The following is a 25,247-nucleotide window of genomic DNA, read 5'->3' on the forward strand; positions in this document are numbered from 1 at the left end:
TTTTGGTTTGGTTTGTTTGTTTTTTTTAATGCATTCCTCTTGAACTGTGAGGAGAGTCTTATGAAATTTCCCATTTTACAAATATATTTTTCATTTCTATTACAATACCTTCAGTTCCCCAACCCTTCAGCAAGGTACATTAACAGTCTCGTGATGCTGGTGTGGAAAATGAGAAAATGGAAATCTGGCTGCTTTGTGTTCACAGGTCAACTAACAGCTGGTCAGTGGAAAGGCATCCTGCCAGCCCACTGAGGTCCAAGGTGCAGGAAATTCTGTTGTGCCTGTAACAAAGCAGGGGAGGTTTAGGGAATAGCTATGGGCAGAGAGAAGGAACTTATGAGCCAGGGGGGCTTCTGTTGAATGGACAATTCTTGTAAGGCACAGCACCTCCTTCCCAATTTATACTAAAGATAAGTGACCTTCTTTGCTTTCTGAGTCCCTGGCCAGTGCAGCCCTCAAAAAAAAAAAAAAAAAAAGCAAAGAAACCTGATGCTTGGATTGTAGATAAAATGCAATCTTTGTGTCAGAAGTGCCCTTGTTCCCCACTGTGGTCCAGGGAACTCACTGTCTCCTCAGGCATACAGGGAATCCTGTGTACCTGACCACTGATCATAGCTCTTTCAAAAGAACCTACAGCCCTGTCTGATCAGATCCCCTTCTTTTTGAGGCCCAAATCCTCTGAGGACTCTCTGGGTATACGGTCATTATGTCACCTGTCTCTTCAGACTAATAAGCTCCATTTTTTATTAGTTTTATCTAGTTTCCCAGGCCGTGGGTATAGCCTGGGGTGGTGAGGGATTGATAACTAGTTTTATTAGTTTATTAGTTTATGAAAATTCTCTAGAATGCATAATTTATTAGTCTTCTAAGGAAGGCAGCTGTAACCTGTATCTTATTCCTCATGGGAGTATCCCATTTTGTTAAGGTCTGACAAAACATCCTTATTCCTCAATTCATTCTGCATAGAGCTGTCCATTCATTTTCTGTTCTCAGTGGAAAGTGCTGATCTTACATTTCCATCCTCAACCCCCAATGTAAGGTTGAAATTGAGCCCACAACAGTTCCTAAAATCTGCTAATGCCAAGAGCCTACCTGAAATTCTTTACTGTCAGCCCAAGAAACAAATTCTCCACATACACTTTAGGCACTTGCTGTGCTGACTCCCATCTGCTTTCTTGGAGTCATAAGGGACAGGCTTCTGGTGGTACTTGTCATTTAACTCAATGTTCTTGTTGTTCAGACATAGCTGATTCTAAAACTTTTAAGCATTAAAATCTTTATTCTTCATGAGTGCAATTAGGATTTACTTAGAAAATACTCTCTTTTGGTGACTTTTAATTTATATTCAAACATAACAGACAGAATTTAAATGTGTAAGCTTTGTTTCTGTGATAGCGTAACTAGAGGCACAATTTTGCTCAAGATTCTTTGATCTATACTGTACCAAGTTAGGAACTTTGAGTCAGAATCTTGGAGTATCTTAAAGCTCAGCTTTTAAAAACACCTAAATCTGCTTGAAGCCGCCAGTTTGCCCAAAGCCTCACCACCCCCATTTTCTTCCACTCCCAACTCCTTAAATATTCCTTGCCTAGCCTCTGAAAGCATTGTGTTTGCCACTCTGGATTTTCATTCAACTCCCTCATTCTAGAAAAACAGACTGCCAAGAGAGGAAACAACTTGCCTGGGAAAAGCCGCTCTGGAGAGTGGAACACAATTTCCTGCTCTCTCACTATAATATTCTGCCGTTTAGGCAAACAGTACTATGGCCAAAATCAACATTTGTTACCAAAGAGAAACGGAGAATCTACGACTCTCCTAGAGTTTCAGAAAGGAGAGTTGTGGGAACGGCAACAATTTCTTGTCTGTTAAGTGTGTCCACGTAGATAGATATTTCACCCAAATTCAACCCCCAGTCAAACTGACCGCAGATACCAGGCAACGCGAAGACGGGGTCCGCACCAGGAACCTTCTTTCCTCGCTCACGTTTCTACCCGAGCCCGCAGAGATATGGACCGGAAGTGACGCGTAGTCGGCAGACAGAACTACCTACGTATACCGCGATTGCTCTGGCCGGAAGAGAAAGGTGCAGCGCTTAGAAGGCTCCCCTCCTAGTTCCTGCGTCTCCACTGTTGCTGTCGCGGACGTAGGAGTGCATACCTGAAGGCTTCCGCGGCTCTGGGTTGTGAGATGCCGGGCGGCGGCCACTGCCCCGATTGCGGGTCCACTGAGCTCGTGGAAGACTCGCACTATTCGCAGAGCCAGCTGGTGTGCTCAGACTGTGGCTGCGTGGTCACCGAGGGGGTCCTTACTACCACCTTCAGCGACGAAGGCAACCTCCGAGGTATCTGTGCCGGCCCTTCCCGGGCCGTGGGTATAGCCTGGGGTGGTGAGGGATTGACGTCAGACTCCTCTGATTCCTCTCGCGCCCTCTCGTCACGTGTGCGTTAAACTACGGGAGAAAGTGACCGAGTGAGCTGCAGGAGCTCAGGGACTGCCCTTCATCTGTGTTTTTCTAGCACCTAGTGCGGTATCTGGCATCCAGGTGTGTGTGTGTGTGTGTGTGTGTGTGTGTGTATAGAGAGAGAGAGAGAGAGAGTGAGAGAGAATAGTAAACGTTGACCAAGTGAAACAAAGAGAAACAAAGTTCCACTCAATTTACCTAGTCTGGGTGTGATGGAAGGATTGTGGGTCAGTTCTTTACAAATACGGACAAATCATTACCCCCGAAGTAGTCTTTAGTACTAATTGGCAAAAACATCCTTTTTTTTCTTTGCTTTCTGAGTCCCTGGCCAGTACAGCCCTCAAAATCAACAGTCAGGAAGATTGCCTGGATTGGATATGCAGGAGGGAGGGCTGAAAATTTGGAACACTCAGAGCCACTTTAGTGCACTCCTAACCTTCCTCAGTCTCTGTATTTGATACCGCTTGTGGACATAGAAGACTGGATAGACTTTTAACGCGCAAAAATGGGTACCTTCTGTGAGACAGGGAGCAGAGCCTAATGATATGATTTCTCTCTGGTTTTGTGTGGTGGGAGGCCAGGGGTCTGGTGAATAAAGGCTAAACAAGCTGTTTCTTGTCCATTATCTTTCAGAAGTAACCTATTCCCGAAGCACAGGGGAAAACGAACAAGTTAGTCGCAGCCAGCAACGAGGTGAGATTCAACCTTTTGTGATGTGGTGACCTTAAAGAAAATTCTCCTGATGGCCCAGCCCATCCTCTTGCTTTTCAGCATTATTGTGTACGGTAGAGTAGAAGAGAATGGTAAATAGAAATAAGGAATGGAGGTGGTTCTAAGAGCATACAGTTCTAATTCAGTGTACAGTTTGGGTTTGCCGGGCCATGTTAGAGGTAGAGCCGCGCATCCCAGATCATACATTGGCTTGGCTCTGAATCAAGCCAGCCTCCAAAGAATGGTGGGTTAAACTTGACTCTTTCCACAGATTTGTCTTTAGAATGACCTCACCAAATGTCACTCTTGTCATCGTAGAAAGGTGCATTATTCTTGCATCTGGTGTTGGAGGCAAGTTTAGCAAAAATTGCTAGGAGCTGCACAGTAGCGCCTTCGACCCCTCTTAACTCCTGCGGTGGGCTTTCTTAGGTCTCCGCCGAGTGAGAGACCTCTGCCGAGTCCTGCAGTTGCCATCGACATTTGAGGACACAGCAGTTGCCTACTACCAGCAGGCCTACCAGCACTCTGGAATCCGTGCTGCCAGGCTGCAGAAGAAGGAGGTGTTAGTTGGGTGCTGTGTCTTAATCACCTGCCGGCAGCATAATTGGCCCCTCACCATGGGAACCATCTGCACCCTGTTGTATGCAGATCTGGATGTGTTTTCTGGCACCTACATGCAGATAGTGAAGCTCCTGGGGCTGGATGTGCCATCTCTGTGCTTGGCAGACCTGGTGAAGACTTACTGCAGCAGGTACTCGCCCGCTGGGAAACCCTGGGATGGGCTGGCTCCTTAGACCTGTGTCCTTTGACCTGTGGCTGGCTCTTTTTCACCAAAGCCCCTCGAAAGGGATTTGGGAGAAAAATGTATTCTCCCTCCCTCGTGTCTAGTATTAATAAGGTTAATTCCGTTTTACAGTTCTAAACTGCTGCCATTTCCAAATCCCTTTGGCCTTACTGCAGCCTAATGTTGTAGGCAAAGTGGGTGTTAGCCTTGGCACGGGGCTGCTGAGTTGCAGCTCTCCTGTTGTGCGTGGCCCGCTTGGCTGTGTGTAACAGCCCTGCCTCAGCAGGATCATCTGCGAATGCAGGTGAGACGATGTTAGTGATGGGGCTGGAGGCAGAAGCTTGGGCCTTTTTTTTTTTTCCTCCTAAGTAGCTGTGTTTCCTTTTTCTCTGAAAAATACCGTAGAAAACAAAGGCTGTCAGTGTCAAGTGGTGTTGGTTTTGGTTTGCTCGGTTACTTCCTAGCTGGATGACTATGGGCCTGTTTTTTTTTAACTATAAATGCATATAATGGGGTGTAGAGGAGATGAAAGGAGAACATTTGGAAAGCGCTCAGAATAATGGCTGACGGGGGTGCTGACAAACGTGCGCTTCCTTGTGGGTCCTCCTGCCCTTCACCGCACAAGTAGAACACTCCCCGTCTTCTCTCAGCACCTGTAGGAACTCGCTGCCCAGCGAGCTTGAGTGTTCCGAGGGGAGAGACTAGCTTGCCCGTCGTGAGTAGACTGCTTTTCCTCACTTTGGCAGAGCAGCCCCCCCCCCCATAGGCACGGAGCCCAGACTCTCGTTTTGGTTCTTTCAGCTTCAGACTGTTCCAAGCTTCCCCATCCGTACCAGCCAAATACGTGGAAGACAAAGAGAAGATGCTGTCGCGCACACTGCAGCTGGTGGAGCTGGCGGATGAGACGTGGCTGGTGACCGGGCGGCATCCCTTGCCCGTCATCACTGCGGCTACCTTCGTGGCTTGGCAGTCGCTGCAGCCTTCGGAGCGTCTGACGTGCTCCCTCGCCCGGTTTTGTAAGTTGGCCAACGTGGACCTGCCGTGCCCTGCCTCCTCCCGCCTGCAGGAGCTGCTGGCTGTGCTGCTGCGGATGGCTGAGCAGCTGGCCTGGCTGCAGGTGCTCAGGCTCGACAGACGCTCCGTGGTGAAGCACGTCGGCGACCTCCTGCAGCACCGCCACACCTTGGTCCGCAAGGCCTTCCGACACGGACCGGCAGAGCCGGAAGCCGGGGAGGGGGAGCGGCAGGGGCGGGGCCAGGGGCCAGGGCAGGGAGAAGAGGAGGTGGCCAGTAGTTCCTTAGATGTGCCCAAGGGCAAGCGGCCAGCCAGTCCTGCCCTTCTCCTCCCACCTTGCATGCTGAAGCCCCCAAAGCGGGTCTGTCCCCCACCCCCTATCTCCACGGCCACCGGAGACGAGGATATTTCTGACAGTGAAATAGAGCAGTATTTGCGTACCCCTCAGGAAGTTAGGGACTTTCAGAAAGCTCAAGCTGCAAGACAGGCTGCCACGGGGGTTTCTAACCCTCCCTGATGTGCATCTGAGGGAGCACTCCCACCATTTGGACAGCAGCTTGATCATAGGCCTGTCCTATCTGGAGAAATAAGTGTATATGAGTCCTGAGGCAGGCTTGTTGTTTTGTTTTGTTTTGTTTTGTTTTCCTTGTTTAAAGGAACCAAGGGACTCTGCAGTTAATTGGACCCTGGGTCCTGGAGTAGAAGTCAGGAGCGAGGCAGGGACAACTGGGTTGGAGAGAATCCCATCCCTCAGAGGGATGGTCCCAGAGGGGAAGGTGCACACATTCATATTATGAGGGATGGCTTCCCTCCTAGACTGGCTGGAGAATGTCAGGCTTTCTCCTGGTTTGGCTTTGGGTACACTGCTGCTGCAGGCCTCATGGGCCCTCCCTGCTGGCGTGGAGCGGTTGGCGTTGCGAATGCTATCAGCCCTCAGAGGAGGGAAACTAGGCACCTCTTGATCCTGCGTCCGTCTACAGGCATGGGTGGGTTCTCATGTACAGGGGTCACAAAATCCTCTACCTCATAACAAAAGGACCGTGGGTGGACTAAAGTTATATAGCTCAAAGGGCTTTGCAAAATTTTAATATATTAAAACAAGAGGCATCTGCTAGAAAACATTCTATTGTATAAAACCCGAGCTTTTAAAAACATGTTTTCTTTGGCACTTTTCATCCCCTCCCTCCCTTTTCCCCAGCGTATTGCAAAAAGCTCTCCAGTGCTAAGGCATTGGCAGGGTATGTAAACAGCCAGCGTACGTGGAAGAATAATACGAAGCTTTTTTTTTTTTTTTTTTTTTTTGGTCTAATATTGTCTGTGCAGCAAGCATAAATAACAGGATTCATCCCAAGGTGTGTGGGTTTTCTCCCCTCCCTTTTGTCTTTTGCCTTGGTGATCAGACTGCGGGAATATGGACACTGAGAGGGGACCTGGACCAGGTCTGGTTTTCCTGTTCCTCTTCCCCGGGCTCAGCTTTCCCTCCACTTTTCACTGGGTCCTGTAGTAAAAGGCTGGTGGTTGCTTTTAGGTTGGGGGAAATATGGGTGCTGGTGTTTGAAAGTAGTGAAGGCACAGGCTCCACGTGAGCCGCAGGGACCCTACCTGCTGCCCTGGGGGATTCAGCTTGGGCTTCTGTGAGGCAGAAAGCCGGTTCAATGTTGGGGAGGTTTCTCCCTAATACGGAGCTAGAGATCAAATTCTTGGAATGGTCCTTGCATATGGCCTCATGGAGGCAGGGAAGTGCTCTTCCCCAGTACCTCGGTGTTGGCAGGTGGAGACTGGGGATGTGGGTCTTGTCATGGAACAGTAAGTGCTTCTCCAGCCCCGCCTGCGGCCTTGTGGTGGCGCCTCTCTTCAGAGCACTGTTTATAGGGTCAGGTTTAGGGCAGGACTGCGATCAACTCCAAATCTAAGCACTACTCTACTTGCCTCAGATCTTTCCTGGGTATCTGGCAGAGGCAGCTTCTTAGGCGCAGGGCCTTGGCTTTGTCCTGAGGCACCACCTCTAAAGCCCTGCTGTATGGTTTGTGCACCACTCCTGTGGGACGTGTCCGTCCTGGATCGTGCACCCTTTCCCTAGAAGGCCATCTCCAGGGCTGCCTTGCACACTGTTCCACCTTCTCTTGCATAGTTTATCTTAAAAGCAGCACCTATGGGTCGTGGCCACCTGGCGCATCTGCTAGGCTGGCCGCCTAGTTGGCTGAAAGCTGGGTGGGGGAGAGGCCCTAGGATCTAGGCACAGATGGCCGACTGCAGAGGAGGGCAGTGAGGAGAGAACACGGTTCTCAAGCTCCCGGCATCTGTGTTTTCCTGATGCGGCGGACGGCCACCAGGGAGGCAGGGTGGATGAGATGTGGGGAGTACCTAGGGAGGGGCCCACCTGGGGGCCGACAGCACCTTCCCCCACTACCCTGGACGGCACCGAGTCGACTGCCCAAACTAGCCTGCGCTGGGACGGAAATGTATCCCGCTCGCGGTCCTGGGATCGTCGCTACCCCGGAGGGACGGCGCTCAGGGCGGTGGCAGGCCTTCCGCCTGTCCTTTTCCCCAGCCTCCGGGACTAACGCCGGTGTGTCTCCCTCAAACCTGCTGACGCACCGGTGGACGTCTTTAGGGCCCCAGGGAAGCCGCGTGTCCCACAGGGTCGCCCGCCCCCGCCCTAGACGGTGGTCTCGCTCTTCCAGAGGCCCGTCTTCATGCAGGCGCCCGCGGCCGCGGCCGCCCCGCCGAGGTCGTCGTACTTGGCCCCCTTGGGCGCGCCGTTGAGACTGGCGGCGTTGAGCGGGTACGAGCGCCGCTTGCTGTCCCGCTCGGGCGCGCCGGCCCCGCCGCCCTTGAGGTTGTCGCGACTGGCGCTGCGGCGCTGGCCCGGCCGGCCGGCCTCGGGGGGCGGCGCGGCGCTCGTGTCGCTGCCCTCCGACGGCGTGAGCATGGGCTCGCCCTCGAGCTGCAGGCCCGGGCTGTTGCGGCTGCTGCCCGGGTAGCTGTCGGACGGGCTGTTGTGCAGGCTGCCGCTCTCGCTGGACAGCAGCTCGGGCGCCCCGGCCGCCGCGCCCCCGCGCAGCGCCTTGAGCCGGTTCTTGGCGCCGGCCTCCCCCGCGCGGTGCCCCTTGGCCCGACTCTTGTGCGCGCGGCGCCCGTGGTGCACGTTGTTGGGGTGGCGGGCAGCGAGGCCGCCCCGGGAGCCCGCGGGCTCCGGCTCCCCTTCCCCGCGGGCCCCCGCCTCGCACACCTGACTCTGGGCCAGCTGCAGGTTGGTGAGCTTGCAGGGGCCCAGGGGCGGCGCGTGGCCGCTGCTGCCGCTCGGGGAGGACTTGAGGGAGGGGGCGCCCTCTCCGAGTACGGGGGAACCGTCCTCTGGGGCGGCGGGCTCGGCCCGGGGTGAGGCGCGGGAGGCCGAGGCCCGGGGGCCGCAGGCACGCCAGGAGGCCCTAACGTCCCGGCGCCGGGCGCAGTGGTGGGTGAAGACGAAGAGTCCCAGGGCGGCGGCCGCCGCCCCATATAGGCAGCTGCACACCACCCGGGGCAGCCAGCGCTGCGACACGGCCAGAGCCCCACAGGCCCACATGGCCAGGTACAGGAAATGCGTGGTCACCAGCGCCCCCAGTTGGACTCCCGGAGAATAGAGGCCGTCACCATCCTCCGGGGGCCCGGGTGTCACCACCCCAGCGCTCCCAGTAGCCAGAAGGGAACCTGAGTCATTCAGGAGGGGGCCGCTGCTCCTGAGCCTGGTGGAACCCCTCAGCTCCTCCCCTGTCTCCAGGGAGACCCTGCTGGTGCCCCCCTTTGGGCTCTGTGCCAGAGGACCCCTTAAGCGCAGCCCCGCACACAGGAAATAGATCCAGGTGATCAGCAGAATCAAAGCCACCGGGATGTAGAAGGCTCCTAGGCTTGGACGCCACACCAGCCAGCAGCTGAGGGGAGACACAGGCAGTGGGTGAGGACAGGGAGCATGTCTGAGGTGGCTGGGTGGTTGGGGACATAGGACATGGTGAGTGGCAAGGCAGAGACTGGCTTAGGCAACATGCGTGGGTTTGGGTTGGGTCACTGGCCGGGTGGGCCTGCAGGTGCCCCCGCCAGTGAAGAAGAAGGCATCCGGTGTAGGGGCGGGTAGGTATGGGGCAGGCAGGCGGCGGCGCTCACTAGGGGCTGTGGTCCCGGTAGTTGTGGATGCTGACCGCAGCCGTGATGCCGCAGATAATGAGTGGGATCCCTCCGGCGATCAGATAGAACCTGGAGAGGAATGGGGTTTGGGGTCAGAGATGTGGGGAACCAAGTGGGTTGGAAAGAGATGCTCAGAAGCCTTGACTCGGGGTCTCTGTCCCATCCTCTTTCCCCTTTAAATTCTCTCAGATTTTTTTTGCAGGCTCAGTAGGTTCCTAGGGGACTTGGCCATGACTGTTCTAAGGGACAGAGGCCAGAATTGTTCTCTCACTTGAAACAGTATAGAAGTCAGGGTGCCACTCGGGTTGCCAGGATCCCTACCCAATGCCCTTTGGAGTCACTTCCTTCCCTGGCCTTGTCAGCCCTGAAAAGCCCTAAGGACGCACCCACTCCATGGCCTTGGGCAACCTGGTGCCACCTAGGGCTTTGCCTCTTCTCTCTTTGGAGAGTGCTCACCCAGGACTTCGGACCCGCCCTGCCTCCACCCTGGGAAAACAGATGGTGGTGTCCTTGACCGCCTGGGAGCCCTTCACCCTTGCAAAGCTGACAGGTGGAGGCGAGTACCGGAGCATGGGGCGGGGTGCAGGCGGGGCCGAGTCCCCTTCTTGTGGAGGGGGCGCTCTCCAGGTGAGCTCCTTGTGGAGGACTCGGGCCTTCACACCCATCCAGAGCAGTGTGGACAACGAAGAGTAGTGCAGAGTGATGCCCACCTGCGGGGTCAAGCCACAGAGGCTGGGGGGCCAGGCTGCTACTACTGGAGCACCCCAGGGCCCCAGTCCGCAGTGTTACTCTCCCCCTCCTCCCACTGTCCCACCCCCAGCTCTACCCTGAGCCTCCTCAGGGTTCTGTCCCTGCTGTCACCCTCTCTCCTTCCACCCCACGCTTCTCTCCCACTTGGGGGACTTTTCACAACCCTGCCGTTGCTGTCTGCCTTGTCCCTGACCTCTCCTCCATTGAAGATCCCCAATCTCCACTTTGAAGACCCATCTCGTAGTCTCTCTACTTCTTACCACCCCGACTCCCACAGCCCCCACCCCAGCAAGGCTGGACACAACCGTGCAGCTGGGGCCTATTAGCATGAGCCCCCGTTTTTTCCCCTGCACCTCCCGACTCTGTGCCTAGGCTGCCATCACTCATCTTGGAGCGCCCCCCGGCCCCTTCTCCTGCTTACTGCCTGGCAGACCATGTGGTAGTTGGTGAGTGTGATTCCTCCTGCAAAGACGGCGGAGGTCATGGCCATGTGGAAGCACAGGTTCAGCAGCATGTGCCAGCCCTTCCGGGACACATGGATGGAGCTGCCCCAGAAACAGTCTTTAATTAATGGGCCACCCACCCAAGGTCAGGCCCATGGGGTCTTAAGGCCATTGGGAGAGCAAGGGGGGAAGGCAGATATCTGTGCACATGCATGTGTGTGAATGTGAGAGAGGCCCCAGGGCAGGGAGGGCTTAACCCCCAAAATGTGTTTTCCAGCCCTAGAGCCTTCCAGTAAAATGCTAGGCAAGCCTGGGAACGGCATGTGGGCCCACTTGGGAAAGGAACCCTTGGCCAGTACTCAGGGAGACCCACAGCCTTCCCTCCACGCCCTCCCCCCCACAGGGGCCCCCACCTGTGGTTGAGGATATAGGTGATGATGGTGGAGAAGAGGCAGAGCAGCAGCAGGCCCGTGCAGGGGTACACGACAGGATGCAGCCCTGCCCCGGAGCCCCCCGCCTCCCTGGGGAAGGCACTCAGCTCCTGGAAAGAGTAGGAAGGAGGAAGTAGTAGGAAGCCAGGGGTAGAGGCTACCCCATGGAGTCCTGGCCAGTCCCCCACACCATTCTTCCTCTTCCCAAGCCCGGTCAGCTTTGGTCCTCAGCTTCGGCCCCTCGTCCATCCAGGTGGGCGAAGACATAAGTGCTGAGACAGCCACTCATAGAAAGTCAGTCCCAGGTAGTGTTAATGATCTACCAGTCCCTCCCTCCTCGTCTCTTGCCCCTCTGGGGACTTTTCTCAGCCTAAAAATCAGAGATGACGAAAGAGGGGGAGGTTTCTGTCTATAATCCAGGTGCACGTCTGCTCAGGATCTGGGAAAGGGGGCTGCAAAATGTGAGGGAGGGGGAGCCGGACAGGAGTGAGTGAGGAGGGTGACCAGAAAGGAGAAATGGTCCCAGATTTTTTTCCCCCCACTTTAACAATCTGGGTCTCAGAGAGTGCAGGATGTGAAGACCGGGCTGGGTAGTTCCAGATCCATCTGTCTCGATGAGTGGAGGCAGGACCTCCCTGTCTCCTGAAAGATGAAAAGGTGTGGGGAAGACCAGAGGGACATTTCCCCATGAATCCTACAGTCACGAGGCCTGATGAGGCCGCTGTCCTTTCTGTAGTTCAATGTGGCTCCAGGGGATCAGAATACCCCTACCCTCACCCCCACCTCACCCCCGTTCCCTGGTCCCTGGTCCTCCCGAGCTCCCACCGCCATCCCACTCACCACGAGCACGGCCACGTTGCCCAAGTGCCGGCAGTGCAGGGAGCTGACATTGGGCTGGCTAGAGTGGAGCTGGCAGCCCTCGGAGCTCCAACCCCCGGGGCCCCCCGGCCCGTCCTGGCTCCACCAAGCTGCCACAGGTTCAGCCCCCTCAGCCCAGTGCCGAAGCGAAATGGCCACTGGCTCGGTCAGGTTGCCCACACCACAGCCACCTGCAGGGGAGAGGGAGGTCCACAGGGGTAGAACCAGGGTAGAACCAGGCTGCAGGGAGGCTTGCCCTACAGAGCTAAGCAGCAGCAAGACAGCAAGGCCCCCCGGGGCAGGGCGTGCGCTGGGCTTCCAGATGCAGTTGGATGCCAGTCCGGGCCCTGCCTTCCAGGTTGTCCGTCTCACCAGGGAGACCCAAGGATGAATCAAAAAGCACTGGGAGGTGGCCCATTCTAAATGCCAAATGAGTGATGGCTGGGCTCAGGGAAAGGAAGGGAGAAGGTAATTCTGAGGGACAGGAAGGTGATGAGAGGACTCGGGGTGGGGGGGGGGTGTTTGTAACCCTTTTGAAATTTGACAGATCTGGGATATAAATTCCAATGTCTTCCAGAGCCTTTTCTCCAGCAGTCCCTTCCTTGAGAGGACGTCCCTGTCCCTTATCCCCCTGGGAAATGCTGAGGGGCCACTCTCCTTGGCCCCCTCTCCCAGGGCGTTAGGGGGGCTGTGGGTGAGGGGAGGGCAGGGGGAAGGGGCACTGGGCAGACACTTGGGAGCACTCCGTGCAGCACGGGGAGCTCAGTCCCTTACTGGTTCCAGCAAAGATGACGGGGGTGGCCACACCGCGTCTCTTGCCAGGCCCAGCGGCTCCAGGGCGAGAGGTGTTGCCGTGGCTGCGGAAGAGGCGGCCATTTCGGAAGACCAGCAGTTGCAGGGTGCAGTCTGGGGGGACAGGGGGAGCCAGGGCAGCCGGAAGGGACGAGAACAGACTGGGCGGCAGCTGGATGGAGGCCAGGGCCACGCTGTTCTGGGGGGACATTGGAGTTCCTCAGAGACATCTGGGAACCCCTAGGATTCTGAGGCCTTCCGGTCCCCTCCTCCCACCTCCCCTGAACCCCTTTTCTGGATCCGCTTCCACTCACACACACCACCCCCCCCCCCCGCCCCAGGCACCTGCGTCTAGGCGCGTCCGCCCCCACGGCCCTCCCCCGGTGCCCACCTTGATGTGGAAAGAGGACAGAGAGATGCTGGGCCTCCCTGTGGTACAGCGGAAGCGGAGCTGCTGATCAGCCAGGGGCTCGGGCTCTGGTGAGGGGTTCTGGCCAGGGCCCCCGGGCCGCACGCCTGGCACTCCTGCCTCCCTTCTCTGGAAGGCTGTGCAGGTCAGCCCCACGTAGCTGTGGGGCTTGATGAGGTAGGCCTCCAATGCCACGTTCCTTGAGTTCTAGGGACAGGGAGCTTGTCACCCCCCCCATCTGAGATACGGCGGCTCTCTCTTGGCTTCCTGCCCGCCACTGCCCAGTCCCTCCCTGCAGGTTCGCTCAGGCTGTGCCCCCCCTACACGTTATTCCTGACTGCACCCTACCTTGTATCTGGCTCACCTCTTAGCAGATACTAGTTCTGCCACCCCAGCCAAGCCATGGAGCAGGGTCCACGTCCAACCTCCTTACACCACCCGGGGTGCCTAGCACAGTATCTTGCACGTAGAAGATGCTCTGTGGTGGTTGTTCATTGGTTCACAACCCACCATTGGCAATGTCACCCTCTTCTTAGGGAGCAGGAGTCTCCGTGACTCCTCATTCCAGCACAGTGCTGTCGCCCTGCTTCCAAGTCTCCTCTTATATTCATCCCTTCGGCTCCTTTTACCCTTCCTCCAGTTTATTTCCGTTGGGCTAGCGTTACAACTCGGTTCCCCACCATGAAGCCTTGTGTAACTTCTCCCTGTCACTGGCCCCCTCCCTCTCCACTGCCCCTGACGACTCGGGGGCAGATTCCGCACAACTGAGTCATGCGCGGGGGTTCTTGCTAGCTGGGCGCATGGCAGGTGCATACTTGGAGGACCTGCTGCCCGGAGACAGGAGTGTTTTCCTCCTGGCAGGCAAGGGCCGGCCCCAGTTGACTCTAAGGTCCCTCCCAGGGCTGGGCTCCCCAAGGAGCTCCCTCCCAGCTGACCCATATTACCACAGAGATGTGCTGGGCGTGGGGGCTGAGGGCAGCCCCCCCGATGCGCTCCAGGGCGCCCACGATGCCACTGCAGGCCTTGTCCTCGCGCTGGGCCAGCCACAGCAGGTGCTCATCCACCAGCATCAGGTTGCTGGCCATGTCCACCATCACCTCCACCAGCTGGCGGGGGGGGGGGAGTCACTGAGGGCAGGAGTGGGGTGTGGGGCCCAGGGGCTGGGGGCACAAGAGGCTTGAGCAAATGGGGGGCGGTTTTCAAGGGCCCCAGAGGCCAGGTTGAATCTCACCTCTTTGATCTGGTCGACATAACCCAAAAATTTCTGGATCATTTGAGCCACGTAGACAACATCCATCATGTCTGAGAAGCTGGCTGCCTCCGCCGTGTACACGCGCAGCTGGTGAGCCAGGGTCAGCGCATTGGAGGCGTTGATGGGCATCTGGGAGAATTGAAGGAAGAAAGGAGATGGTCCAGTTCTGCCCCTTCTCCCCAAGAACTGCCCCTAGGGGGCCCCCTTGTCTGTGCCGACGCTCAGGGCGACAAGGCCTGGGGAGAGGGGTCTAGCCCACCAGCTGGGTCTAATCAAGACAGGAGGCACATGGAAGGAATGAACTCATCAGGACTCAGGGCCGCCCACTTCTAACACCACTGGCCTAAGGATAATGGGACGACCTCACACTGTCCTTGTTTTCCCCCTTCAGGCTGCCCTTGCTGTGTTTGGGAATAAAGATGCTTGGAGTGGCCCTGGAGGGGGAGGAGGAGGGATCTGAATGCCCTAGAAGGAGAAAAGCTAGAAGAGAAGAGCAAGAGCCCCTCACTGCTCACGCCCACAGACCGGAGGAGCAGCAGAGCCCACAGCCATGAGGGGGCTCCCCTCCCCATTCCCCAGAACCAGAGCTGATGGGATGCCACCCCCCCCCCCCCCGCCCCTCTCCTCTCCTGGCCTCACCAGCACGAAGGTGTAGAGCACCCGGGTGATGTCGTTGGTGTACAGACAGTGGGAGTAGTCCCCTGGCTCCCAGCGGCCAGCTCGGTCACACCGGCGGGAGGCTCGGGTGCCTGGGGCCCCCCCGCTCAGGGGCACCGAGGTGAAGGGGTACTGTAGGCAGGACTGGTAGGCTGTGATGCCAGCCAGAGTCCGAGGCCACCTGGGGGCAGAGGCGGGAGGTTGCTGATGCCCCAGCTCCTCAGAGCAAGGGTCCCTGCTCTGCCCTTAGACCTGGGATGCTGAACCCCTTGGGACCTGGGGGAGGGATTCAGAGAGAGGGTTCGGACTGGCGGGGCTCCCGAGCTCCACCTTCTCTCTGAGTCCGTGTTTGTTCAGACTTGGAGCCCTGACTTCAAGCCCCTTACCCTTTCTGGGCTTGAGTGTTCTCAGCTGTCCATGGGGAGGATAATACCTGCCCTTCCTCACAGAGATGCCCATAGGGGTATTAAAATCTGATATCCATTGTGGGAAAGTTTTGTAAACTATTAATGCAAAGAAGACAAAGAAACAAAAAAACCCACCCAAACTTTTTGTTCTGCACAGCATATGTCAGATGGGGACTTTATACAAAAAGATAAGGTCTCTGTAAAAACAACAGCAAGACAGTGGGACTTGGGGCCGGGGACTTACAGAAGATGGGCAGCCCGGGCGGGCGGGGCGGGGGGGGGGAGGGGGGCGTGTTCTCCGACGAAGACGCGGGAGCTGGGACGGGGTGGGGGCGGGGCCGGGGTGGCAGAGGGCACCGCACCTGAAGTCCCCGCGGTTGTTGGCGACTCGCTCAGCGGGGCAGTAGGAGGCTGAGGTCTCCAGCACCACGATCTCCACCTTCTTGCTGGCGTTGCCCTGGGCCGTGGACACGGAGCACTCCCACTCCCCTGACGCCCACACGCCGATGTGAGACAGGGTCAGCTCGCTGCGGGCGGGCGGAGGGCTGGCTGCGCGAGGCACTCTCGGTGGCCGCGCCACCCTCCCTAAGCGCCCTGGCCCCGTCCACCCGCACGCAGCCCCTGACTGAGGGCGTGCGGGGCAGGCGCTTCGGGGTTCTTCTCTTTGACGGAGCGAGGGATACAAGGACATACTCCTTTAACTCCGACTGGCCCTCTGGTATGGTTTTCCTGAGCTTCCATTTCCCCACCCTTAGCATGGAGCTAATAAGACCTCCCTTGCAAGTCTCTTGGAGAGATTCAGTCCCATAATTTGGTGAGAGTCACTCTATACATTGTAAAAGCGCTAAAGAACCGTCAGTTGTAATCTTTTTTTTTTTTTTCTACCAGGCGTTGACTTTCTATCGCCTAGCCAAGACCATTTATGACTCAGTCCTGGATTTCCATAAACACACACGTGCGCTCTCACGCACAGGACCGTACTCTCCAGAACATGTCTGACTGAGCAGGGCTCCTTCGGGGGGCGGCTGATGGGCACTGTAGCCTCCCCCACCCCATGCCTCGGGCTGGGAAGGGGCAGCAGGGCCTGTACCTGGTGATGAAGGTGCAGTCGTGGATGAGGCTCTCGGCCAGGAGGATGCCCGCCTGCTCGTCGCCCTCTAGGGGGGCCCGGTTGTGGTACCAGCGGATGCGGGTGTCATTGCCCAGGTAGCTGGCGGAGCACTGGAAGGGCAGCCGGTCACCCTGGAACACGACTTGGCGCAGCGACGGGATGAGGTGGTGCGTGTGCAGCTCCAGGGCCCCTTCTGTGGGAGGAGACACGGGCGGGGAGGCCTTCATGCACCAGGGTGGGACCCCCAGCGGGATCTGAGGGAGAGGACGCACGCCCTGGAGAAGGCGCCCACCACCCAATCACCCTTAAGGCAGAGGGAGCGTGGAGCCAGTGGGGGGCCCTTCTGGAGCGTCTGCACCAAGGGGCAGGTGTGCAGGGGGGGATGTGCTCACCGCAGCGCAGCTGGGCCTCCTGGAGGCCCCCCAGGGCCTGGGCGTGCAGGGCGCTGGGGTAGGCACAGAGCGTGTGCTCGGACAGCTGCAGGGAGCGATTGCGGGCCCAGGACAGTAGCCAGCGCAGGCGGCAGTCACATGTCAGGTACTCGGTGCCCAGATCCCTGCAGAACGGGGAGAGGGGCCACCGACTAGAGCACAGCGAGTGTGGGCTCCAGGGTGGTGATGGAGCCCTGGGAGAGACTGTGGCTGGAAGGGGCACACGGGGGTACGCGCGCACCCCCAGCCTGGCGATGGTGGGAAGGCAAATACGGCGGTTTCAGCCATTGCCCGTCCTGCCTACTCATAAGGCCGGCCACCGTGGTCATGATGCTTATGTGTGTCCTTCCTGGGCAGAGAAAGGCAGCAGGGCTCTGAGTCCTTGGGCTGGGAACAGATACTCACACAACCTTAAGGGCTGGCAGCTCATCAAAGACCCCAGGTTGCAGATTGGAGAAGATGTTTCCAGATATGTTTCTGCAGGGAACAGGGAGCCAGGATCTTAGGGTCTCCCTGGGCCGGAGGAGGGAGGAGCAAGTGAAGGGAATGCGGGGGGCCTATGAGGGTCTGCTGCTGCCTCCTTCCTCCCAACCCTTCCTTTGAGGCGAGCCTTCCCCCCCGCCCCAACTGCCCGTCACTCACAGTCGGAGAAGCCTGGGGAGGCCTTGGAAGGTCTCAGACGTGAGACAGCCAATCCGGTTGTTGGAGAGATCTCTAGGGGGACACACACAACCTCAGCAAGCCGGCCACACGGTCCACACGGATCCGCTTGTGAGGGACACACGTGTGTGGCCGGGGCTTGTGTGGGAGCAGGAGGAACAAGGAGATGGGCTTGAAGTGTCTCCCCCATCTACCCCCCCATGCACTGTGTGGGGAGAGAGGCGCTGTGAGTGGGGAGACAAGAAGGGATAGTTGGTCATGGGATCCAGGGGACCATCTCCAGGGAGGGGGAGGGCTGGGAGGGCTTGGGGAGCAGGACATGCCACTCACAAACGCTTCAGCTCCCCCAGGCCCAGGAAGGCACCAGGCTGCACCGTGCTGATGACATTATTCCTCAGGTCCCTGTGGGAGGCAAGTGGGAGCCTTCAGCCCTCTCCCACTCTGGGGGCCACACATTCCCCTGGGCTGGGGAAGCCCCATTTTTACCAGCAGTGTTGGGAACTGGATTTTCTTCTAATCTCCTCAGCCCTGGTGGGGAGGTTGGACGAAGGACCCCAACTCTCAGATAGGTCTCCTTGCTGTCCCCCACCCCGGCTACCATCAAGGGGTGCTGGTCAGAAAGATGTCAGGAAGAATATAGAAGCCAAGAGATGGGATGGGGTCCCCTTGGGTGGAAACAAGGAATGGAGCCAGCACTGAACTAGGAGCCGGGAGGCCTCGCCCAGGTCGCTCCCATCTGAGCTGCCAAGGATCTCACAGGGGCTGCTATGAGAACCATTTGAAAATGGGGGGTAAAGTCTTTTGTAAATTGCTATACAAAGGTAAGATCTTCTGGAGCCTGGCGCTGGGGGAGGTACTTCCATAGCTGTTCTGTCCATGTTGATCTCTCCACCTGACAGGTGAGGAAACAGGTCAGGCAGCTGATGACCACCTGCAGGCTGACCCGGGTCTCTGACTCCCAGGCAGAATTATAAACCCCCATGGCAGCCCCTCATTCCTCAGAAGAGGAAGGCAAGGCTGAGGGGGTAAAGGCTTGCTCACCTGCCTCCCCCCGCCCCCGCCAGGGTCTCCTAGGAGCCCACAGTGCTGAGGAAAGGTGGCAAGGGAAACGCCATCTCTGGGCTGAGCTCCAGCAGGTCCAGACAGTAGAAGGTGGTGCCCCCCCCCCCCCAGGGCTCCATGGGGCCAAGGGCCACCCACTCAGGGGAGTGAAGTGCAGGTCAGTCATCCGAGCAGCTTCTGTCCCAGGATCTGGTTGCTCAAAGGCAACCACATGACCAGACAGCAACCCTCCTCCCTTACATGCCCTCCCCCAGTGGTGGCAGGGACAGAGCTGAAGGGGCAGTTCCTGCCCCCCTGGGGACCCACCGGTGCCCACCTGGCCCCAGCTCAAAACCAGACTGGCAGCTCTCTGGGGCCACTAAGGACCAAGGTGAGTGCTGGCCCACTGGCTACCCTCCCATCCTGCGCTTCCTGAGCACAGCCACCAGAAGAGGTGCTTAGACCACCAACTGGCCATTCACCCAACTACTCAAGGACCACCTGAGTCTTTCCTGAGCCCAAGCAGCACGTCTGCAGCCCCACGGAGCAATGTAGCAGGAAGCCTCCCTGCTCAGCCAGCCTGCCTGCCCTCCTGGGACCCTGGGATGGGGGCTGCGGCCTCCTTGCTAGCTATCTGCTCTCCACCCAGGCAGAGGGTGCTTATGAGCCAGAGGGCTGGGGTGGGGGATTCCCGGAACAATCAACCTGTTGGAAAGAGCCTGCACAGGAAGGAGAAGATTGACAGAGATATCTGGGGTCAACCTGTTTTCCAAGGCCCTGTGACCCTCCAGCCCAGGCTGACACACGGGGCACTTGGCCCTGCCTGCCAAAGTCTCAGGGACATGTCTGGATTATGGGCAGGAGGGGGTTAACCAGCCACTCCCAGCTCTGGGAGAGGAAATGGGTGTCCAGGATGGGGAGGTGCCATCCCACCAGGGGGCCTGTTTTCGCATAGCCAGTCCCAGCTGGGGACAAAAACACCCAGAGAGAGAGAGAGAGAGAGAGAAATGAAACACCCTCATACCAAGGACTTGGCCTCCTTAACCCTAAGCCCCTTGAGAAAGAAGGGAAAGCCACCAGAAGGGGCCAGCTTCCTAAAGAAGGGATGGCTTCCATACCCAGGTGGCTGGTGGTACCCCAGCAGGGAACGTGCAAGAACGCAGACCCTGGATGCTCACGCAGCATGGAGACTGGAGATGGCCGGGGTTGGGGGGGAGCGCCCCGCCTGCCCTGGGTTGCCCCTCCTGCCAGCACCCCCCTTTTGGTTCCCCACTCTCAAAGCACCCCCCTCTGGTGCTGTTCCAGCATGTGCCCCCTGGCCCCGGTTGGGGTCTGGCCATTCTCAGGGCTCTGCCTCCCACCCCCACGCAGGGGACGGGCAGAGGGAAACACATTCCTCATTGTGTCACTTCCCTTCATGGGCTGCCAAGGGGCTGAGGCTGCAGCCCCCCGCCCCTTCCCTCTCCGCTCGCTGTGTTTATTCTCATTTCCTCCCCGGCCCCCCTTGAGAGCCCCCACCCCGCCTGCCCCACTGATGCTCTGCAGATGGGAGCAAGGCGGCCACTTGGGCCCCAGCCCCTTCCTGCCCTGGATTTCCTGCCGCCCAGAGCCACGCCGGGGCCCTCTGAGAGGGGAGCTTCCACCAAGCGCTGGCATTCCTGCCCCCTTGCCTCACGCCCACAGAGTGGTTTCAGGGGTGACCCAGGCAGCCCCTCGACTGCCCAGACGGGCCAGGCCTGGGTCTTCTCCTGAGGGGTGCAGGCCCACGGCTGCTCACTGGGCTGAGCTCTGACAGCCCGATGGGGTCCTGGTCCCTAAGGTAGGGGAAGCAGGTCGGGGCTCTACCCTCCCTAGCAGCAGGAGGAAATGCTATCCTAGAACTGGGATTTTTTTTTTTTTTTTTTGGACCAGCAAGGTCCCTATAGGTTGGTGCTTCTTGCTATGGACTCCTGCCTCAGAAAAATGCACTCTACCCAACACTGTCCATGATTTTAGGGGGCTTGTGGAACCTAGGTGATGAACCCCTGCCCTGGATTGTCTAATCTGATCCTTCATTTCTTTCTTTCCTTTTTTTTTCTTAAGATTTTAAAAAAATTTTAAGGAATTCCTACACCCAGTGTGGGGCTCAAACTCACAGCCCCAAGATCAAGAGTTGCACACTCCACCGACTGAGCCCTCCAGGCACCCCAAGATCCCTTCATTTCTTAGGTGAGGTCATGAGGGTGAACAGATGTTACTATGATGTGGAATCTCTCATCTTCTCCCTGCCTCCATAGAGCCCAGGTCTTGGAAGCTGGGAAAGGTGTGGTGTGTGGACGGCGCCTCCGCTCCCAACCACCCCTCGCCCAACCCAGAGCAGGGTACCCTGACTCAAGGCATACTCCTCTCCCTGTATCTATGCCAGAATGGAGAAGGACTCTGTGGCAGAGGGGGCTGTTCCTGGGAGCAAATCATACCCTATACCCTTCTTGGGAAAGCTGGAGCTCAGGAAGCTGAGTGTAAGACCGAGTGTGGGAGCAGAAGCAACAAAAGAGCAGATTAATAAAGTGGACTTAATAAAAACTTAAAACTTCTGCTCTCTGAAGGACACCATCAAGAAAGTGAAAGGCAACCCAGGGAATGAGAGAAAATGTTTGCAAATCATATATCTGATAAGGGACTCCTATCTAGAATATACAAAGAACTCTTCCAACTCTATAATAAAAAGACAAACCAGCTGAAAAAAATGGGCAAAGGACTTACATACAAATGACCAAATAACGCACGAAGAGAGATTCGACACTGTTAGTCAGTAGGGAAATGCAAAGCAAACCCACAGTGAGATATCACCTCATACGCGCTAAGATGGTGACAATAGAAAAAACGGGCCATAGCAAGAGTTGATGTGGGTGTGGAAAGACTGGACCCCTTATACATTACTGGTGTAAAATGGTGCAGCCACCGTGAAAACCAGTTCGGCAGAGTTACCAAGGGACCCAGCAATTGCACTCCCAGGTACATATGCAGGAGAAACAAGGGTACATCCGCACAAAAACCTGAACAGGAATGGTCACCGCCCCAGAGTGGAAACATCCCAAGTGCCCGTCACCGGATAAAGCTTCTGTGCTCTATTCGCACAACAGAATACTGTTCGGCCGTATTTTATGGAATGAACTGATATATGCTATAATCTGGATGAAGCCTGAGACCATTATGCTAAGTGAAAAAAGCCCAGTTATGAAAGATTACATATGATATGATTCCATTTAGATGAAATGTCCAGAACAGGCAGATCTATAGAGGCAGAGAGATTAGTGGTTACTTAGGGCTGGGAGTAGGAAGGGGAGTGGGGAGTGGCTGCTAATGATGCACGGCTGCTTTTGGAGATGATGACAATGTTCTAAAATTAGACGGTGATGGCTGCACAACTGTGTAAATACGCTCCGAGCCATCGGATGGCACACTTTAAGTGGGCGAACGTTCTGGGATGTTAATTCTATCTCGAGTGAGTTTGCACGCCAGAGCGCGCACGTGTGAGGGCGAGCCGTGTCCCACGTTTGGACGGGGTGGGGTGGCCCCAAGATGGCTCCCTCCGGCCCCCACAGACCTCCCTGCTTGTGGGTTTAGAAACCAAATTATAGGTTCGGAGGCCGCAGAGCAGCTTTCCCTGGGCCCTCCAGGACTTCCAAGGTTCTTTCGAAAGCGGGGGCTGGCCGAGAAGCCGGCCAGACCCCCGCGCAGGTATGGAGGGCGTGGGGGGCAGGGCAGGGAGAGCATCTGGCGGGAGAAAACCGAGATGGGCCCACCCCGGGCCGGGCCCCTCTTGTCTCTGAGATCATCCAACAGGTATTTATTCAGCATGTACACTCTGCCAGGCACTGGGGCTACGAGAGCAGGCACGAGGGATGTCCCCAAGCCCACAAGCCTCCCTTCCCAGCCCTCAGCTGTTCCCAGCGTCAGCAGCCTCTCTTCTGCATTCCTCCCCAGTGTGAGTGGGGATGGGAAGGGGAGGAGGACGCGGGCCGGGCGGCCTTGCTCGTGGCCCCGCCCACAGATTAATGGAAACCACCTGGCGGGTGAGAACCACTCCACCCCCAGAACCCCCCCCATTCCCATGAGCATCTGCTTCTAATGAGTGCCCCAGCACCGCCGCATACCAGCCCCCTGGGCTCATTAATCTCATTAGGCAATGACAAATCATCCTGGGGCTGACCAGGCTCCCCTCACCACGTCCTCTCTTCCAGGCATGCACAGGCCTCTGGGGCCGTGTGTCCACACAGAGCCCCTTGCTCGCGTGCATGCCCAGGCTCTCTCCCTTGGCCTCTTCTGGGGGCTGGCTGTCCTGCGGCCCACTTGGTCCCCAGTCTGGGGGGCTTCTCACTGTGGCCGGGGCACCCTGGGAGCCCGGGAAGGTCTTCTGGTGGCCTGCTCCCTGTTGAAGGCGCGTGGTGGGGGATGTGGGCGGAGATGCCAGGGACCAGACGGGTGGGCCAGCCGTGAGTACTTTCGGCACGCACGCTCGTTTCAGCTCCAGGACTGCCCGCCAAGGCTGCGAGCTCTGGGCAAATCCCATGCAACGGGGGGCTGCCGACACGACATCTTGCAACTTCAAACTCTCCCGAGAAGGGAAGGGAACAGGCATTTACTGAAAGCCCATGCCGTCCCCACGACAGCCAGTCTAGGAGTCCCGTATTGCCCCCTTTCCCAGGGGAGAAACACCAGGCTTGGAGAGGCACCCAGAAAGTAAATGACAGAGGCAGGACTCAATCCCAGGCCTCTTTGACTCCAGAATGGAGTTCCGTGCCCTTCCTGGCCCGCCCGGTCTCCTCCACCCCAGAAGTCTTTCCTCTGGGTAACAGGCTTGTCCATGCCGAGGGCTGGGGGGATACAGAGGGGAGGGCTCAGAGACAGGGCCTCAGCGCCCATCTGGACGATTCTGTACATGCCATGGGCTGGCGGTGAACTGCTCTGCTGGACCCTGTTTCAGCTTTTCTTGTCCATCCTGCTTGGCTGATAGAGCCCCACAAGGTAAGTCCCCCATTCTCCCCCCAGCCTCTCTGCTTGTCCATCCTGCTTGGCTGATAGAGCCCCACAAGGTAAGTCCCCCACTCTCCCCCCAGCCTCTCTGCTTGTCCATCCTGCTTGGCTGATAGAGCCCCACAAGGTAAGTCCCCCACTCTCCCCCCAGCCTCTCTGCTTGTCCATCCTGCTTGGCTGATAGAGCCCCACAAGGTATGTCCCCCACTCTCCCCCCAGCCTCTCTGGAGCACCTGTCCTCCCCTGAGATCATCGAAGGCACATCCCCATGTGGCGCCCTTTCTGTATCCCCTCCCAGCCTCAAGCGCCTGCCATTAACAGGGACCAGGCGGACCTCCTCCCCCCATATGCTTGTACTTGACCCATTTTCAAAGGCCAGAGAGGCGCTCAGCACAAGGAGGCAATGCTGGCATTCTCTGCAGCCCAGACCTACCATTTCAGTTATTAGGCGAGGCCCCAACCCTCCCACGGGACTTGCAGCTCACAGACTGTGGGATGTTAAGCTGCCATGGACTCAGCTGCCCAAGCCTGGATGTCTGAGCTTGACAGGACAGAGAGATCAGTGTTTCCTGGCACCAACTGCACGCCAGGCCACGGCGTCTCATTTGTGATGAATAGGCCCACAGTCTCGGGGTCATCTGGTCCACTGGTTCCCAACCCCGGATGAGCATGAGAATCGTCTGCATACCTTGTAAAAAATTCCCAGGCCCCTTCCGACCTGATGAATTAGCATCTCTGGGAGTAGGGCATAGGATCTCTCCCCATCCCTGGGATGGTGGGACAGTGGTTTTGAGGACTAGTTTTATGTGTCCACTTGGCCAGGTGATAGCACCTTGTGGCTTATTCAAACACTAATGGAGGCGTTACTGTGAAGGTAATTTGTAGATGCGGTGGACATCTACGAGCAGTTGACTTTAAATAAAGATTACCTTGGATAGCATGGGTGGGCCTCATCTAATCAGTTGAAGGGTGTAAGAGCAAAACACTGAGGTTTCCTGGAGAAGAAATTCTGTCTGGAGACTAAAGCATCAACTCCTGCCTGACTTCCCAGCCTGCTGGCCTGCCCTACAGATTTTGGATTTGCCAGCCCCCACAATCAACATGACCCATTTCCTTAAAATACATTTCTTTATAAAGAACTAATATAATTTCTTTATATATTTATATAAAGATACACACACACACACATCTCCTATTGGTTTTCTTCCTCTGGAGAACCCGACTGAAACAGTGGTGATCAGCCAGGCTGGAGATCCTGGGCTCCTACCGGCCCTGCCCGGCCTTTCCATCCCTGGGAAGCATGCATACCTGCTGAGCACGGCACACGCCTCTGCCCAGAGGCTTCCCCTCTTCTGGAAAGCCTAGCTGCAGCCTTGGTTGCTTTGATTTTTTTCCTTCTCAAGCAGCACTTGTGGGTATCACAGACATACACATCCAAGGATCATAGAATTTAAAATCCATAATGTAGCTTACAAATCACCCTGTCCCCCTCTTTTGTACAGATGAGGAAACCGAGATCCCAGACCTGCACCCACGGCAGCATCACTCTGACCTCCTCTCCTACCACTTCCCATCGACAGGTCCTTCTGCTCCTCAGACCCACCAGGCATAGGGTGGACCCAAGGGCCTTCCCCTCCAGATTCCTCCCTCCCTTAGACCTCGGGCTCAGTCACCTTGTCAGCGAGGCCTTCCTTGACCTCGCTACACCAAACAGCAGCCTCCCCCTACCGTCACTGCTTTCCTTCCCCCTTCCCCTGCTTTGTTTTTCTTTGTAGACCTATCACCCGATACATTATACATTTATTTGCTATTTTCTGTGTCCCGTAGAGGGTAAGTTCCCTGAGGGCAGGCGCTG

General features: G+C 57.0%; 2 protein-coding genes and 1 long non-coding RNA gene across 3 annotated transcripts in view; 1 reads left to right on the forward strand and 2 right to left on the reverse strand.

The window, feature by feature from the left end:
* On the reverse strand, window positions 1-2,037 carry LOC144381415 (uncharacterized). The gene is made up of 2 exons (XR_013446633.1): window positions 1,924-2,037; window positions 1-281 (listed from the first exon to the last, which is right to left on the reverse strand). It is a non-coding gene; the product is annotated as an uncharacterized LOC144381415 (long non-coding RNA).
* A 150-nt stretch (window positions 2,038-2,187) lies between these two features.
* Window positions 2,188-5,577, forward strand: BRF2 (BRF2 general transcription factor IIIB subunit). Its single transcript, XM_036109930.2, has 4 exons — window positions 2,188-2,341; window positions 3,095-3,154; window positions 3,602-3,923; window positions 4,758-5,577. The coding sequence occupies exons 1-4, from the start codon at window positions 2,188-2,190 to the stop codon at window positions 5,485-5,487; spliced, it is 1,266 nt and encodes a 421-aa protein (XP_035965823.2). The 3' UTR covers window positions 5,488-5,577.
* Window positions 5,578-6,039: 462 nt separating this feature from the next.
* The window catches only part of ADGRA2 (adhesion G protein-coupled receptor A2), a 34,574-nt gene continuing 15,366 nt past the window's right edge, over window positions 6,040-25,247 (reverse strand). The window contains exons 3-19 of the mRNA XM_036109879.2: window positions 17,666-17,737; window positions 17,318-17,389; window positions 17,081-17,152; window positions 16,637-16,800; window positions 16,224-16,437; window positions 15,496-15,660; window positions 14,709-14,907; window positions 14,049-14,198; window positions 13,762-13,923; window positions 12,800-13,024; window positions 12,391-12,607; window positions 11,599-11,807; window positions 10,741-10,868; window positions 10,306-10,429; window positions 9,699-9,844; window positions 9,114-9,203; window positions 6,040-8,884 (exon numbers count right to left, since the gene is read on the reverse strand). Coding sequence (XP_035965772.2) covers window positions 7,630-8,884; window positions 9,114-9,203; window positions 9,699-9,844; window positions 10,306-10,429; window positions 10,741-10,868; window positions 11,599-11,807; window positions 12,391-12,607; window positions 12,800-13,024; window positions 13,762-13,923; window positions 14,049-14,198; window positions 14,709-14,907; window positions 15,496-15,660; window positions 16,224-16,437; window positions 16,637-16,800; window positions 17,081-17,152; window positions 17,318-17,389; window positions 17,666-17,737 — 3,664 coding nt within the window. The 3' untranslated portion in view covers window positions 6,040-7,629. The remainder of the gene's footprint in view (window positions 8,885-9,113; window positions 9,204-9,698; window positions 9,845-10,305; window positions 10,430-10,740; window positions 10,869-11,598; window positions 11,808-12,390; window positions 12,608-12,799; window positions 13,025-13,761; window positions 13,924-14,048; window positions 14,199-14,708; window positions 14,908-15,495; window positions 15,661-16,223; window positions 16,438-16,636; window positions 16,801-17,080; window positions 17,153-17,317; window positions 17,390-17,665; window positions 17,738-25,247) is intronic.

This window comes from Halichoerus grypus, chromosome 3 (genome assembly GCF_964656455.1).
Source record: "Halichoerus grypus chromosome 3, mHalGry1.hap1.1, whole genome shotgun sequence".
NCBI classification, from domain to species: Eukaryota; Metazoa; Chordata; class Mammalia; order Carnivora; family Phocidae; genus Halichoerus; species Halichoerus grypus.

Coding starts and splice junctions, on each gene's coding strand:
- BRF2 (XM_036109930.2), top strand. CDS start 2,188: ATGCCGGGCGGCGGCCACTGCCCCGATTGCGGGTCCACTGAGCTCGTG. Junction 3,155..3,601: donor TAGTCGCAGCCAGCAACGAG/GTGAGATTCAAC, acceptor GGGCTTTCTTAG/GTCTCCGCCGAGTGAGAGAC. Junction 3,924..4,757: donor GTGAAGACTTACTGCAGCAG/GTACTCGCCCGC, acceptor TGGTTCTTTCAG/CTTCAGACTGTTCCAAGCTT.